At 39.3% G+C, this 18,148-nt stretch overlaps 1 protein-coding gene across 2 annotated transcripts in view; it reads right to left on the bottom strand.

Annotated features, from left to right (window-relative positions):
* ddb1 (damage-specific DNA binding protein 1) overlaps positions 1-17,039 on the bottom strand; it is a 58,449-nt gene extending 41,410 nt beyond the window's left edge. For both annotated transcript variants that reach the window (XR_004657791.1, XM_034880678.1), the window contains exons 1-12: positions 16,832-17,039; positions 15,733-15,881; positions 14,785-14,901; positions 14,153-14,374; positions 11,788-11,902; positions 11,156-11,253; positions 6,064-6,222; positions 4,209-4,292; positions 3,707-3,823; positions 1,696-1,798; positions 985-1,060; positions 784-892 (exon numbers count right to left, since the gene is read on the bottom strand). Coding sequence is in view for 1 of the 2 variants with exons in the window: in XM_034880678.1 (XP_034736569.1) it covers positions 784-892; positions 985-1,060; positions 1,696-1,798; positions 3,707-3,823; positions 4,209-4,292; positions 6,064-6,222; positions 11,156-11,253; positions 11,788-11,902; positions 14,153-14,374; positions 14,785-14,901; positions 15,733-15,881; positions 16,832-16,892 (1,410 nt within the window). In the remaining variant the exon portion in view is untranslated. The remainder of the gene's footprint in view (positions 1-783; positions 893-984; positions 1,061-1,695; positions 1,799-3,706; positions 3,824-4,208; positions 4,293-6,063; positions 6,223-11,155; positions 11,254-11,787; positions 11,903-14,152; positions 14,375-14,784; positions 14,902-15,732; positions 15,882-16,831) is intronic.
* Positions 17,040-18,148: the final 1,109 nt, after the last annotated feature.

The raw sequence follows: 18,148 nt of genomic DNA, 5'->3' as shown, positions 1-18,148 counted from the left end.
ACAAAGGAAATAAATGTATTTCCATTCTTTTTAGAAAACAATAACTTTTTAGAAATGTATTGTGATATATTGTCTATAGAATTGTATTATTCAACTTTTGTTATTGTTAGAGAAGGAAAAGCAAATCGTGATACTATCAAACCGTAACACTTCTATAACCGCAATAAATTAAAATCGCAAAACAAATCAAATCAGCACACATGTATTGTGAAAGAACCAAATCAGGACAAAAGCATATCGTCCCGGCTAATACCGGGGCCCCTTCGGTTCCCAACCCAGCTTCCTCCGGAGTGATTTACTGCCTGTAAATTCTGTGTAAATAAATACCAACTCTGAGGTGAGACGGTTAGTAAAAATGTCCCTGTCTCAAAACACGAGCAGTGTTGTCATAACAACCTAAAGATGTATGGTTGAGGGTCTAACAGTTGGCAGAATTCCCAGCAGGTTTCATCCTCATTTAAAAAAAGGCAGGCTAAAACTTGAATTTAAATGAAGCGCAATATTCATCTCAACCAAGTGTAAAATGCATGAAGTCCTTTTTGCCACCTTCATAATCTCAACTCCCCTTTGAATCATGCATGGTTCAGCTCCAGCAAAGTATATCTCATTAAATGGAGAAAGGCTACAGTTGAATAAGTTATTTTTTATAATTAATTTAGAATTTGTGTAATCTTCTTTCGGCTTCTGAACTAGGTGTCGATATTATTAACCAAAGCTTGTTCTTGTGAAGCAAACTCATAGCACATGTAACAGAGGTGTGTGTGTGTGTGTATGTGTACAAACTTGAACGAGTTGCTGGTGCGCCACGTTGCCACAGTAAAATGTCTGCTGGTTGTCCACAAAGCCGGGAAGTTCAGTCTCCTCGACTTCCTCACCACTCAGCATCAACACTCTAGTGAAAAACACACTCTTCGGTTCAGATAAAGGCATTCAGAATTGACTCTTATCTACACTTATCTGGCATGCAGCACAGCAAACACTCACCTTGTTTGTCCCACGAAAGACAGCACCAGCATGTCATCTGTCTCTCGGCCTGCCTCTGAGCGGAGTGGCCACAAGCCTTGAAGGAAAATCGAGAGGGTGTTAGAAATCAAAGTTACTTTATGCACCATTTTGCAGAGCAAGAAAAATGTAATGTCCAGCCAACAACCAACTCGATCTTTAACTGTTCCATCTCTCAAATGGTAACATGTTGCAGATGTACAGGCTACGGATCCCTCTCAGAGAGCTATCGATTGGTTTAGTGAATAATTGTCTCTCAGCAAGTGGCCAGGGGCAAGAGGCAGCACCTGAGGCTTTTAGTGCAGAGATGGTCAATAAACAGCTGAAGCCTAACAGCCTAACCTGTGTGTCTCATTTAACCATGAGAGGACAGTCTTGGGACAGGACCTCATTTTCTGGGAATAAGAGGTCTCTGCCATTGTTAAACCTAATGGGATTCTTCCACCTGACACTTTCCTAATGCAGACATTGCAGTGCTCATTGGTTTGCTAAATGAAAACAAATGTTTCTTTTGAAAGTAATGACTGACCCAAGACCTAGGACATATGCACGCAGAGCTTGGACGGGCAACAGCTGGCGTCTTGGCCATGCAAGGCAGACAGATGTGCAGGTTGAAGTGAAAGGAATAAAGTCCAGATAAAGTCAAGACTTGAGAGGGAGGTGGTGGAAGAGACACACACAAAACACGCAAACCTTTGATTCCCGGAAGGTCAATGCTGGCGTGCTCATGAATCCCGATGCCGTTGCGAATGATCCGTAGGGAGCCCTCCTTGAACGCACCAGAGCATGTCACCAGCTGAAAGACATAAAGACGCTGACTGAGATACGAGGTCTCTGATTTGCCTACTTTTATTTATTTCTATGTTACTTTTATTTTGTTATTTTAGCCAGCATGGTAACAGCATTGAGCTCCAATGCCCTGAAGGTGAATAATTCAGTTTTCTGTACAGTGAGACTAGAGAGCCTCAGAATGTTGTTCATTCATCATGGCACACTAACAGGATTAATACCAGAGGCCATATAATCTCAGTGTCTAGCACCTGCCACCCAAGAGCTTCATTCTAATGGAAATAAGCACAGTGAACCTAGCAACCCGCCTCACTCGCCCAAGAGTGTTCTCAAATGCCCTCACACTACAGGACTGACTAAATCCTCATAATCTGCACATTCTACATTCTGTTTGTGAATTTGTTACCATTTTTGTTCTTGTATTTTATCCGTCATAAACCCCAATCTGGTTTTCAGCAGCACATCTGTGAATACAATCGTTTGTCATGCTTCTTTGAGAGGGTCGAGTTATTTTTCCCCCTGCAGTTTGTGCATTAGTCCGGTCTTAACTGTCTTGGAATGTGTCCGCACCAATTAACCAGGTCAAATGCTCTGTGGATTTAGTGCAAATGGCAAATTAAAACAATTATTGGATTTAGCTCTGGGCCCCACCAGACTAAAATGAGCCGGAGTGTGTGGATGAATACAGTCAGTGGCAGACGTGTGCTGGTCTGTACCCAGAGAGAGGCTCTGCGCTCTAGTGGACCGCTGCCTTTGGAACCACATCAAGAATCCTGAGGCCTGGTGTCAAACCCTGCCAACAAAACCTTCTGTACTGTATCTCTCTCTCGTTACTTCACCGTTTCATCTCCCTCTGCCTCACTGATTTGATACAAAGAAGGACAAATGTTCAATCAAGCAATGTTTTCTCTCAAACTATCATATTGGAAATATGTATAAAAAATGTGCCAAAAACAGACCGATTCATTTTGAATCTGGTTTCACTCAACATAAAGAAGAAATATACGATATTACTGGAACAACAAAGAAACTCCTTTGCTAGGGTAGAAACATAACCTTGTGTCTTCTTGTTGCCTTTTAAATTGACAATATGGGTTGTATAACATTATATTCAGGTAAACAAACCTAAGTACACAGAAGTGCTAAATATGACTTACTGTTCAGATAGATGCAGATATGAAATGACCGGTCTTCATTGTCAGATTTAGAAAGGGTGTAAATATTATTAGAGGAAATAACATCCACAGCAATTTTTTCAGCAATGGACCAAGGAAGCCAATTTAAGTTTGTGTACCAGAGATGCATTTTAACACCAGGTGTTACTGCAGTGCAGCTAAATCATATAGATGCAAATAGAACACCAGGCGCGCAATACTCCAGACATACAGGGACCACTGTCAACAAAAAATAGACTAGACAAAAGAACACCACCCAGACTGCCTGTAAAAAATGGCACAGGAAGCCGTGCATTTGATGTCAGCAAGAAAACTTGCACTAGGCTATTCAGGCTTGTGGCAGGTTTGTGCTGTAGTATGTTGCATGCTTAATTCTGCTGACAAAAACACTGTTAACAAGACGCAACAAACCGGCTACATTGGTGGTATAAGACAAGAGTCCCTGAAGGCTGTGACAAAGGGGACGATAGAGAGAAAAACACAGATGGAGACTCACCATAACATATAAAGTGCATCCAGTGTCTGTTAAGAGGTTTTTGGTAATCACCTCGTCATGTCTACATCCTCCAGCGAACACCCCAAGGAACCTTTTATTTTATCGGAATGATTTGCTTTCAATATGTAGCTGTAATTCAACATGTGTTATGTCGTTCCTGCTTTGCTGGTGGCAAAAAATACACCCACGTTTTCATCGCCAAAAAAAAAAAAAAAAAAAGAAGCATTCAGCTTGGGGCGTTTACCTGGCCCTGGCCCTGCCTCTCCAGGTCCACCACACACATGTCCACGATGGGCCCCAGGTTGGTGAACGTCTCCATCACAGCCACATACGAGCCCTGTTCATTGCTGTCCACGTTGAGCTGCAGAGAAACAAAGAGAACCCTCGTTACACACCAACGAGAAAGGAGGGCGGTACAGGGTGAACATGGCGATACATGTGATGTGTCATTTTGTATGGATTTCTGTTGCAGATTATTGGAAATAATAAGTTTTATATCAAAATGCAAATGTTAAAATGTACTTCACAACTAATGTCAAGATAATACAGCCCAAAGGAGGGACCAAATACTTTTCCATACTCCGCCCCCTTTCATGAAATAATTGAATTACCTGCAGAAAATGATTTAACTGACGTAACAGGTTTATGAAACAATTTAAAGATCAGAAGAAAAAAAATGATTGTATTTGATGATGTTGTTGATTGTTGTTGGTGTAGAGCGTGTGAAACTGTCTCTTGCTGCTTACCTTCACTAACTGGGAGTCGCCCAGTCTGGAGCCCACAAAGACCACACCATTGTCCAAGTAGGTCAAACACTCAGCAATGGACGTCTGTCATTGAAGAGAGACACAATTACATTTCTGAGGCCATATCCACCCAATGGCTGCAACTATGATTATTTTTTATCTTTTTTTAGCAATGCTATCCGCATGGTTCAAGGGATGTCACGGTCCATCTGTCAGTCTGTAGTAACAAAAATGTCCATCCCAATTTCCCAGAGCCCACGGTGATGTCTTCAAATTGCTTGTTTTGTCCAACCCACAGTCCAAACCCCAAAGATATTAAGTTTACTATGATATGAGACAAAAAGCAGCAAATCTTCACATTAGAGAAGCTGAACTAGCAAATAATCTTTGCATTTTTGCTTGAAAAATGAATCAGGCATTCTTATCAAAATGTATAAAATAAATGAACACTAATGCAAATACATCCTTTTCTCTCCACTTTGACCTTCAAATCACATTACGTCCTTATGAACAAAGTTTTGTGTTTGGTAAAAAGCCTGTTAAAAAACACTGATCACACATAAAACAATGTGATATCAATACAAGCGGTAGCATTTCTGATTCACCGTTTTGTACTGTCGTGGTGCTTAAATGATTAATCAATTACACAATCAACAATAGTCTACTTAAAATGGAAGGTGCCTCTGTCCTTCCATCGACTTCACACTTGAACGGTGTAATGCTGAGGACCAAAGGAAGTGCAGTGTCAAGTGCGAGCTCTTGAGAGCTACGGCCTACATGACATATTCATTAGTGGTGGGTTATGTACACACTGTGTAGAGTATTGAGAGGGGACCCTTATTTAATGCCAAACAGCATGCTGGGTACTGCACACTATCCATTGCTCGCTACACTACATTGAAGAACAGAAGAAGAAAAATACACCGGAGATGTTACAATGTAGCAAACTAACATGTTAAGCTTCAGAGACGTAACTTTCGGAACAATACTTTTGTTCCTCGAAATAGCCTGATCCCAAATAGGCAGCTGTAAGCTATTGACGCTTATACTCTAGCATACTCAAACCATTAATTGAATTTTTTTTTTAACAGAATATTTGATAATGAAAAAAATAAATAATTTGCAGTCAACTTGTGAAACAACAAAAAGTGTCAATGGGGACAACTCTGTTCATATGTCTAGAAACAAAAATGAAGTATTAACACAGAAGGCGGATAATTGTATTAATGAACATTTTTGTTGATTGCCGAAGGGAAGAGAAGGAAAAATTTTACTTTGGCAGTGGTGGAACGTATGACTTTCCTGTACTATAGTACTGTACTTACAATACCACTCATTCTAAAAACATGAACTTATCCTTTATGTGTTGAGAAGATTCTCCAACTTCTAATACTCAATAAACCATTTAAAAAGCGTCTAGTTCCAGCATCACTCGGACGCATTTTACCTTTCTATTCTCCATGCCAATTTATTAGAAGACAAAAAGCTGTGTGCTTTTAAGATGAGATTTAGTTTGAGCCCAGTATTGATAAAATGTCATTGTGGAAATCAACTTAAAAAGGGAAATGACACCCTGGCAAGCTAGCAACAAAGAGGTGGGATAATTGTTTCTCATCTTTCCTACACGTGTGGACGGATCCATTTACCACTGTCAGGTCTAAAACCATTAAAAGAGGGTATTGAAAGGAAAAAGGCAGCAAGAGAAAAAAAAAAAAAAAAATCAACAAGCAACATAAAAAGAGGTCGAGCCAGGTAAAGAGAAACAGATGGAAGAAATGCCAGAGGATAGGCAGGTGGATAAACAAAAGAGACAAAGAGATATAAGGAGACATAGAGAATGAGATAAATAGAGGACCTCTCCGAGCAGCTCCACATGCAAGTCTTTGAGCGCCACTGTGCCGTCCATGAGCTCCTCCTTCTCCAACAGCAGCATAAACAGACGTCCCTCCATGTCCCCCAGCAGGTAGCGAGAGCCATTGGGGTCCACCCGGTTGTGACAGACGATGGTGCTTTGCTGTAAATGAGAGGGGAACACAAACAAATCATTAAAATAACACTAGCAGTGGAGGAGCCGCAAGAGCTTGTTGCATCACACCAGCACAGATGAAGTCTACATCCTCACCTCATGCATTATCCATATAAATGATACAAGCATGTCCAAGTAGAGGCACAGAGAGACCTGTCTTCCCAAGGTTTGGTTTGTTCTTTCTCATTAAGAAACCATACCGCTTCCCCAACGTACAGCTTTAATCTGACTCACAGAGCTACAGACTCCTCAAAGTTTAACTGACATGAAAAGCACAGATTAACACTTCAGCACTGCCTTCTCGTCAGGACCCTGAGTAGACGACCGGCGGAGCAACACAAAAGATCCAGAATTATTTATTATTTATTTTGTGTTTGAGAAACTACAATTTGGAAGTGGATAACAAATATAATGTGACACACAGCAGGCATACAGATATTAGGGGTGGAGGATAAATGGATTCTTAGATGCATCGCAATTCTCTCTAGAACGATTCAATGCTCAACTCTGATAATAATGGATTTTTCTTTCTTTTTCTTTTTTTTTTTTTAATGTGTTGATTTTTAAAAGTTACTGTCTCCAGACATGTACAAATCAGAAATCAGAGTGACTAAAAGAGGATGGGATACTGGACAACAACTTAGAGTTTAGAGCCCGACCGAGAGCCGATATTTTCGTTATCATTAATTTCACGATCTTTCGGTATCAGCATCTTGTGGAAGACCACATTGACATTTGTTTTGAAACATTGTTTGTTCTGGAAACACAAAATGGAGCCTTATTTCTGTTTGAATGCTCTGTCTAATAAAATATATAAAAAAAAAAAATCTTGTGTGATAAATATTGCATTTGAGACTCTGACTTACGTATATACATTTTTTTTTTTTTTAAATCACACACGAAAATGTACGTTAAAAAGATTGTAAAAAAATAATCGTTAATAATCAAATCGTTGGCTTCTGAAGCGAATCGTGAGATTGCCACCCCTTATTATTGATACAATAATTAATGAGAGCACAACTGACATGGATTTTTTTAGGGCAATGCTGATATTGAGGTTTAAAATAGGTAATATAAGGATACATCTGCAGATATTTATATTTTTACATAAACAACCATGTTGATAAGGATCCTTCAATTGTATGATTGAAACATTATGAACCAAAACATGTATTGATCAGGGTATTTTACAGTGGAAAAATAATGTGTCAGCGCTCTCTGGAGGACCGCTTATGCAACAGCAACACTGTTTCTAAATTCCCTGAAACCCATCGTTGGTATTCTTGTACTGCCATATATTGAGACTTATCAGCTGACATGCTGAAACCAATATATATGTAATAAGCTAATACTAGCTTCTAATAGCAACCTGGCTGGGATTCATTAACTCTGCTTACAATTACATGAATTTTGTTGTGCTCAATGCATGTCTGCATTTTATACAATATTATATAAGACATGCTTAACAAATAAAACAGCATAGCCACACGGAGTGAAGTAAGACAATTTGACTGAACCACAAACTACAACAGGAGTAAAACATCACTTGTCTTCTTCTGATTTCCACTTGAACAAAACTCCCTTGGGATATTGTCAGAGTCACGCACAGCTTTCAGTCCCGGTTAGATTTGGGCTGCCTGACAATGCAAGCCTAACCAGACTGGCCTACCATCTTTGGAAAAAAGCTTTTAGCTTTAAACTGGAGTTCCTGTCTCCACTATGCGCTGGCTAGAACAGTAGTCATGATTGGTATTATTATTAAAAAAATAAAAAAATAAAAAGATCACATAGTGTGACTGAGATTCCTCTACTTTTCCTTCAACAGAAGGTAATGTTATTGCTGTTGTCTACAGTGCAAGCTGAGTCAATTTCTCACTTGATCGAACCTTTACAAAACTACACAATCCTCCTGCCTGTGGTATTGTTAACATCTTTGGGCAAATGGTGGATCTACTTTTATTTTCACAAACCTCTAACATCCCTCTCTCGACTGAATGGCGGGTAATTAGCTTGTTAGACTCAACAAGCAAAAGCAGTCTGCTTGCTTTAATGACATACAGCAGACCTCCACGCTGGCACAGTGTTTGGTGTCTCACATTTGTTTTTCACTTCTGTGCTCTTGAGTGACAATTTAATAATTAACTGCCAAAAATGTTGCTATCCATCAAAGGATATGCTTCTGTTTCCTTGACACTGGAGAAGAGTGTGTTTCAGCTGAATACTGATGTTTCATTAGGAGTGGGGAGAAATAAAAACACTTCAGCTTTACTAAGAGGGGGGTTTCATTAGTCACATGGTAGTCTCGCATTGCCAGACTCATCTCCACAGCGCTGTGTCAGCGCTGGAGTATGGCCCGCCTGCGTTTCTCTAAACCAATCAAAACGGTCTTGGGTGGCGCTAATCCCTGGATGCAGTGACTGTTTTTTGGCAAAGGGATAGCAGAGATAGCGGAAAGGGAGGTACATCCGGAGCATGAGAGACATGCCGGATGTCATATTTTATCCCAGCACTGTACTTCCAGTGTGCCGGTCTCTGTATTTTTCGGCTGAATGGCGATACACGATATACACCTTTGTGTTTTCTACAAAGAAGACTAAGCCAAGTCAAAGCCACATGTGAGATATCACATGCACTATTATTTAAAACATACTGCCATCAAATAGCAAATGGGTAAGGCTGTGACAATTTGGATTTTTATTTAAAACTTTGAATTACAAAAAATGTAAACATTGAGAACATGAACGCACTCCTGTTCCACTGAAGTCGCCGGTGTGAAAGTATTTTGTACAACGCAAACGTTGACAAAAAAGCCCCAGTTTGTAAACTCTGCTGTGTGCATGTAAGACACTTAATTGTTCACAGAAGACTATGGACATGGCTGTTCTATTGTTTTGTTTGTTTTGTTGTGAACTTGAACGTTGTTTTCTGTAAAGAGAGGACTGCAGTTACAAAAGAGAAGCTAGATGGCAGTAGGGCTGGGCATTATATCGAAATTATATCAGTATCAATGTCGAGATACGAGACTAGATATCATCTTAGTTTTTGGATGTCGTACTATGAAGTGTTGTCTAGTTCTTGATTTTAAAGACTGCATTACAGTTAAGTGATGTCATTTTCCGAACTTACCAGACTGTTCTAGCTTTTCTATTATTTGCTTTTACCCACTTCATCGTCATTATATCCATATTAGTGATGACTATTTAATAAAAATCTTATTGTGTAAATATTTTGTGAAAGCACCAATAGTCAACGCTACAATATTGTTGCTGTAGCGATATCAAGGTATTTGGTTAAAAATATTATTATATTTGATTTTCTTCACATCGCCCAGCTCTAGATGACAGGTTGTTTTGATTTGTGTTAAGTTTCCAATTGACTGAAGATATAAGTTATTGTTACATTATGTTAAATGTTTAAAATGTTTAAAATGTAGTGTGCTACATTGGAAACAAAGGTCAGATGTTATTTTGCATGAAGGTCTAGTCTAAACATGGCACAGCAACCTCTGCTTTAAAAAATATAAATAATTGTAAAAATCGAGAATCGAATAGAAACGTGACCTTAGAATTGAAAATGCAATCGAATCAATGATTTGGAGCATTGTGACACCCCTACAAACAGGTGAAATGTATAGAAAGTTGGATAATGTATTACAAAATGTCCAAGTTAATCCGAAAAAAGCATAAATCAATCACCCCTATATGAGACTGATAGGTTAGTTATCCCACAGGCAAAACTCTAGCAAAGACATAATTTGTTTTTTATCATAAAGACATAACAAAGCTGAGTTACTTTAAATCAGGAACTACTACATCTGAACAACTTGAAATGTTCTTTCCAAACTTTTTGAGGCCATGGAACCAAAAAGCAGCGCAACAGTGTTAGAACATTCTCCAATTTTAGAAGCAGCCTTGAGATGTGAGCAGAGCAGTACAGCAACTTAATCTTGAGCTAAAGTCTCCATCACAGCAGTTATAAACCTGTCTGTAAAATGTCCCTTTATAGCAAAACAAGGTTCTTTACAAATCAGCTCCAACAAGTACACCTCAGGGTCTCCCAAATGTTGCATAATAGTGTTAATATGTTCACATAATAGAAATTCTGATGACTATTTTTGCTACCACCATTTTTATTTTACTTCATTCAAAGAGCTTCGCATTAGTCTTGCACAATTCGGGGGGAAATATCAATGACGATTTTTTTCAGCTTAGAATTGATATCACGATTCTTTGCCACAATCTTTTTCTTAAATTGAGATTGCGATTTTATAACAATGCAGGCCTACTACGCACCTGGGACTCAGTTACCCCACAAAACATTTGTGTAACTTGACAAAACAATAGAAAACATGGCAAAACATGGCAATATAGATAAGAATACACGGAAATGACGGTGCATTTCCTCAACTCTGCAAGTAACGTTACTTTGTTAATACAGAATTGTTAAGATTTGCTGTGATCCAACAGAATTGAACACATTAATATAACTAAAATGTTTATTGCTATGACAAACCCTTCAATCATCATGTCAGTAGGATGCTTTGCTTTAAATGAAGCTTGGATTAGCTCCCTGGAAGGCGACGTTGGAGGCAAGAAACACCACAGAGCTCTCTACGCAGCCTTCCCTGCAGAGCTGGTAGCTTAACATGAAATGGGGCTAAAGAAAAAAGCCAAGCAAAGGGGCCATTTGCTTTACCACCCAATTACACATAGGTGTTACAATAGTATTGCACTATGAAAGTAACATTTTTCTTAGTGTAAATCAATTCTACCATTGCATAAAATATTGCAACTGAATTACAGCTGAATGATGAACGATATCGAAAGCAGGAGGGTTTAAAAAGTACAACTAAGTATTCTACTTTTTAAATGAGACCGATGAAAACAGAGCATTATTACCACCCATTATTTGACGTCTTTACCTTGATAGTAGGTGGTGCAATGGCCAAGTATTTATCTCCATTGTGGTAGGTGATGGACTCTTGTCCTATGATTATAGCTCCACCAAATGGCTCTGGCACTGAAATACAAGCACAGAAGCAAGAAAGTCAGTGCTACATTTGTACAATTTCAGGAGCAAACATATGACAGAGTATGTTCCAAACAGGTATAAGTAGCGCTGAAACAAAGAATATTTTAATTATCAGTTCATCAATTTCATCTATATTTTTAATTCATCTACAATACAGTGGGTTCTGAGAGGAGAATTAAGAATGAAATATGCATTTCATATGTTTTTTAAGAAATGGACAATGTATTGTATGTGCTGTGGTGTAGAATGTTTTCAATAATTCTTACCATCTTATACAAAAGACTAAATCTAAATCATCCCTTCATAACTGCTTGTTTCAGTTGGATTAATGGGTAAAACACCTTTTGATCAGGTCTTTCTTTAAAATTAAAAGAAACGAGTAAAATCCAAATAGAAAACAATTCTACTACAAAAATCCAGATAGAATTCAGATGACAAAAACATCATTAGCAGTGCGTCTGTTGATTTACTAATTGATGAAATGATTGATTCAGTAATGTGTGCAGTATATGCTCTGATTACCCGGGATGACCATAGATGCCTCAGCTTCCACATTCTCCTGCTTCCAGGGGCCCTTGTTGAACTCCTTCTCCCTCAGAGAAACCTCGTAGGTCTTCACATGGCGTCCCTGCGGGTCCTACAACACACAACAGGACACCAGGTTACATTTTCAAAGAAATGGCTTGAATAAGGACAACATGACATCAAGTTTAGGTTTCCTGTGGCGTTTTAGACTTCAAAAAGCACAATGGAGCTTTTTTTTGTAAATGTGCGGGTCTGTGTTTTAATGTTTTTTTTTTTTGCATGCTAATGCAAGATTCCACTGATCAACACGGGGCAGTAACGCAGCAAGATGTGCTGTAATGTGCCAACAAAGGCAGAAGAAGACTGCAATCTAGTAAATATGGAACAATGCTGGATTGTAAACACTTAAAAAACAGCTTTGCAAAGTTTATTTGGAAAGTGACAAACTCAACACGTATGTTAGAATGTAAACAACATTTGATTGCTACTTTAAAATTAACAATTATACTGCAGTCACACAATCCTACAATCGAAAATTGTACTATCACTATGGGCTTGAAAGAACACTGAAAAAATGAAAACACTCTTTCCTATACCCTTAAACACACAATCCCACATCATGCTGTTGGCGTCACTTTGTCCATGTTCGAACACCACTCACTGCTATTGGCCATATTTGGACACTTCCGACCTGACATGCTTTCCGGTCTTTTCGCGGTACTTTACATTTGCGATCATCACCAAAACGTTAGCAGAATTGATCTATATCCATCTAACAACCTACATATGATTTTTTCTATATGTAAATAAGTATATGAAAGGGACTTTGATGAGGGAAAGAAGTAAGAACACTCGGGTAACAATCTTTCCTTGTAAAATGTTTTTTATTTTTACTGAACTGGACATTGCCTCGTTTCTGTGTTTCTCGCACCCTCTAAATGCCACCTCAAAAAATTCCTTCATGTGTCCACATGAACTGTGTGTTGTCTTGCATTATGTTATGTTGTTATGTCTTGTACTCTATCTTCCCAGGCTGTCTACCCTGTCATGTGGAATCTCTTTTTCTCTTTTCTCTTTGTCCCCTGCCTGCTGTTTTCCTGAAACATTCGAAATGGCTGATTCTGTTTCTGATGCATCTGAAGTGAAGTGTGCGCCTGCGCTGAAAAGTGCAAGCTGCCTGTTGCAGTGCTCCGTCACTGGTGCTACTGTGACACAGAGTTTCCCTTCGGGGATCAATAAAGTATTTCTGATTCTGATTCTGATTTCTGATTAAGGAGCTAATTCTGAGTTGTTGAAGCATGGTTTTTTATTGTGAAGAACGGAAGTAAGATCCGGTAGTTTTGACAGCATTGATGGGACTTTCTTTAAGTGTCTATGGACTTAATTCCCAGCAAGGCCCGGTCTCTACAGCGAGGAGATAGCGGTGTCCAGTATGGCCGAGGGCAGCGCACGGCTAATTTACCGGCGATAGCGTACTTTAGCCGGCTCGGTTAAGCAAATGCTAAAGTAAAGAGTTAATGCTATATACCGTTAGAAAGGTAAGAAGTTACACTTTAGTTAAACACCATTAAATTAACTGACCACTTTAATAGATTATTCGTACACCAATCGCTGCTACTGGCCATATCGGACACTTCCGACCTGAATCGCTTTCTGTTTTTATTTGCGGTGCTTTATGGTTCCGATCATCACCAAAAACGAATCTGATCCATACCCATCTAACATATAACAATCGGCCTAGGAATTTTCCTATATCTACATGGGCATTTAGATGTCTAATTAGTAAATGAAAGTGACTTTGATGAGGAAAAGAAGTAAGAACGCTTGGGCGATGATTTTTCCCTCTGAAAAGTTATAGTTAGCAGTTTCCATTAGTATAGTTTAGTATTAGTTTTATTAAATAGTTTCTATTTTTATTGTACTGGAAATGAAGGAGCTTTTATTGCATAATTCAGAGTTGTTAAAGCATGGCATTTTGTTATGAAGGACAGAAGTAAGATCCGGTAGTTCTGACAGCATTGATGGGACTTTCTTTAGTTGTCCATGGACTTAACTTAAACCCAGCCACGCTCAGTGTCACAGCGAGGAGAAAGCGGTGTCCGGTTATGGCCAAGGGCAGCGCACGGCTAATTCACTGGCGATAGCATATTTTAGCCGGCTCTTGTAAAGAAAACGCTATAGTAAATAGTTAAAACTATATACCGTTAGAAAGGTAAGAAGTTACACTTTAGTTTTACACCCTGAAATTCACCAAAAACATTAATAGATCATTGATTATCTTATTTGAACGGATATTTTGATAGATCGAGGCAATAAGTGTCCGAAGGTGGACACAGTGACTCTTCCACTCATCCTGCCGTACCTGGTAGATGAAGCAGACGGTTGGTGCCTGGCAGCCATACAGGAAGTGAACATCGATAACCTGCAGCTCCTCCAGTCTGATGTTGAAGGCCTTGAGCTCGCGGTTGTCCCGGTCCAATGGGATCACCTTGAACAACCCGTCATACAGCCGCAGGCCAATCATACGGCATTCTGGGTCTACAATTCCAATAATGCCTGTTTCCGATGGTCGCCCGATACGATCCTGCAAAAGAGCATTTCACTTTTATGTTTAGGTCAGCAGGACACTTCAGACGAAACAACACATAAATCACATGTGTTGTGTTCTCAGGCTGCTGGTAAATAGTAAAGCTTAGTAAAGCTTTATCAGCTTTTTATACTGTACGTTGAAATGAGACCTACAAATTCCACAACTTTGCTGATACAAACCCTATTAAATAAATAAATAAATAAATAAATAAATAGAGTATTCTTGCTAATTTAAATTACAGCATATTCTAATAACATTGTCTTAAATCCAAAATGAGACTGTGCATAGCGTTTGGCTGATTTTTTGAGTAATGAGGGTGAGGTATAACCATCAATAGTGAACTTAAATAATAATTAGATAATACTTAAATAATGAATCTATACATAACTGTATTGTAGTCTCACCTGGACATTGCCGTGGGCACGAGTGATGATGTCAATGCTCTCCCCGTTCTGTTTGTATTCTAGGATGCAGGCGTTGTACTTGGATGTGAGAATGAACAGCAGGTCCTTGCTCTCCCCCTGAACAAATGGAAGAAAAAAAAGATCAAAGATCAAACATGCAGAGGTCTGCTTTCAATTCAATTCCACCAGTCTAATTACTAGGGGCACCATGACCGGCCAAGGAATCCACTGTAGTGTCCACAGCAACTAGTCCACTTGAGTTATTGTCTTTTTTTTCTAGCCAAGATTCATAATAACGACCTTTCAGGATGTGTTTTTATTCTTTTTTTTTAATTTAGATTATTAAGATAACATATGGTTTGCCATTAGCAAAGTTGTGGATAGTACCTGGCACGTTTTTTGGTACCACCTTGGCTGAGGTACCGAGCTGCTACCGAGCTGAGCCGATGGCAATCAGTTTAGAATCCTGCATACACTGTGGGGTTACTACCGCAGCGGAAAATGAAAGAGAAAAGTACTGGTACCAAAACCGGGAGTCGAGCAGAGCCATGCCATACAGTGGAAGGGCAGTATAATTGGCACAGACATCTGCCAGGAACAACATAGAAGAACATTCGAGAGGAGAATCCTTATAATCAAATAAGCGTTTGATTTTCCAAACTGTAAAATGTCCACCTGAAAACTGAAAGAGATTTATGGGACAAATTGGACCAGAAAACAATTTGACATGTTTTGGCCTTATTTCTTGGGAAAATGTATTTGCATTCTGTCTCAAATTACAAGTTTTTTTTTTTTTTAAAGAAACTCGTCCACAGTGCAACAAAAAAATACAAACAGATCTTCAGTGAGACACAATAGTTGACCAGTTATCCCAACAGCCCACCAACTAGTTCATTTAAAAAACTTTTTTACACATTGCTACCAACCACACACACCCACAACCCTTACCTTTGGCCTGAAGAGCTCCATGACAGCAATCTTTCCATACATGCCCACCTCCTTGACGGGCCTCAGCCCCTCAGCTGTCACCACATAGATCTCCAAGCGTGTGTTTTTAGCTATGAGCAGATTGAGGTCTTCAGCAGAGGTGAAGTGACCTGGAGACACACCAACATCCGTAATATGTTAAATACACGGTCGGTTAGGCAGGAGCATTGGAGTAAAAGATGACTAAAAAAGTAAACAAATAACAGGAATAGGACCTAGCAGCAATATTGATTTCAAAAAGGCCAATTTTCTTGACCAAATATTTTTGTATTGATAGTGTGATGACATCTGGGACATGCGTATTGGTGCTTCTAAAAAAATATTTAAACTAGGGTGGCAACTAACAATTATTTTCTCTATGGATTTTTGCATTAGTTATGACTTCAATTTACTATGTCAGCCTATGAACAGTCCTAAATAATAACCCCCACTATAAAGTACCTGAGCCCTACCTATGATGTATCGAAATACTGTTTTTTGGGTTAAAAGTATTATACAAGTACTACACTATTCTACAACACTTTAATGATGTGACACAGAGAAAAGCAAGACAATGTTCCCATCTGATAGACTAACCAGGGACCAGGCTCAGGCTTCACTCAACTAGCTTCATGATCCAAGATGCTTATGGTCACTCCGGTTATACCAGATTGCCAAATACCCTCTGTATGCATGTACGCAGTTTGGAATAGCTGCGCAATGGCATGATCATGTTTGTCAGCAAAAGAAAACGCATTTTCATCTGCGGTAACGATAACCAAAGTATGCACCGCAACAGCTAACGTTTGATCCAAAAGAAGAACTAACGGAAGGTCCACCAGGTCGTAATGTGCGTTAGAACAACCAAGACACAAACAGATAAGAGACGTGTTTGTCAAGACTTGCATACAGACGAGTATGCCTGGAATAGTAAGTGAACATTTGACTTAGCAAAACAACAGCTAGCAGCTACTGCAGGCCTGTCTGGAGCACTTTACTTGCAGCGCGGGAGCACAGCTAGCACGCAGGTGGCAAATGTCCAACCACTGGAAAACTGCGAAGACAAACAGCGGATATTTACCTGTGATGCAGGCATTGACTGCCGTAGGTTTCTGAGCTGTTACTACGTAGTTGTACGACATTTTTGACAACAACAAAAGACAAACACCAGAGAAGTCTTTTAATCCCACACAAGTGACAAAATCATTGATAATAAAACTCCCGGAGGTAGTTAGCTGAGCCGTTTAGGTACAACGGCAGCGAAAGAGCGGTGACGCAGAGTTAGAGCGCCCCCTCTGTCGCGGAGGCTTTTCGTTTCAACGACTACTCCGTAATGGAAAGTAACTCAGTACATTTACTCAAGCTCAAGCATAATAGGTACTTTTACTTCACTTGAGCATTTCTGTTTTCTGCAACTGTATACTTATACTCCACTATTATTCAGACGGAATTATTGTACTTTTTATTCCAATAAACCCCAAAGTCCTACAGGATTACGATGCCTATTCTTAATACAGCAGGACAAATGCTACTGTGCATTTAGTGATGAGAGAGTGAAACCAGTATTTATGACTATATTTTATTTTTCACTTTAATCCAGCTTTACACATGCCATGTGTAATTGTTCTTAAAGGTGCTCTAATGGAGTTTTTCCACTGCATGGTATCTACTCTACTTGCCTTTTTTGGTTTTCCATTACAAAAAAGTCCCTGGTACCTGCTAACAGGTAAAAGGTGACGTGAAAACCTGCAGACTGCTGATTGGTTGAAGAGAATCTAGTTTATCCAACCTTTTTTTTTGCTGCTTCCAGGTTTATTAGAAACTAATTTGCCTTCTGGCTGTGGCAACACGCCGAGAGCGTTCTGTTCCTGGTATGACGACTAGCCACGCTCGCTTCATGAGGCGGTTATAATCTGCACTGGAAAAAGGAGGATGGGGGTTGAGCGGAGCCGAGGTAAGTCGGGCAGGTACCATTAATGGAAAAAGGCCATAAGCGACGTTGGTTGATGTCAGTTCTTGAAGTATTGTAAAACAATACGGAGGCTCCCTCTCCCTTCCGCACACTAACCCTCCAACCCCAATCCCCAAATCCTTCTTGTCGGTTATTGGCTGGTGCACTGTTTAAGTTTGCAGGTTGGCACAGTTTATTTTTGTTGCCGTTGTAGCCTAGAGCATCTTTAAATAATTGTCACTGTTTAAAAAAAAAAAAATAGTTTAAAGGGCAGAATCGGGCAGCAATGAACGCATAAATAGCGAATTAGGCTATTTTGTCTGCTGCTTTACTCCTTCATTGTGTTTGTTTTTATTTTTACTCTAAGGAGGCTAGTGGTATTTTAAAGATTTAAAAAGAATGTTTTTTACACAGTAGCCTACAATCTTTCTTTAACTGTCTGAGTAT

This window comes from Etheostoma cragini, chromosome 1, assembly GCF_013103735.1.
Source record: "Etheostoma cragini isolate CJK2018 chromosome 1, CSU_Ecrag_1.0, whole genome shotgun sequence".
Lineage (NCBI taxonomy): Eukaryota > Metazoa > Chordata > Actinopteri > Perciformes > Percidae > Etheostoma > Etheostoma cragini.
Note: the sequence above shows the minus strand (reverse complement) of the source record. Positions and strands in the feature narration are given on the sequence as shown.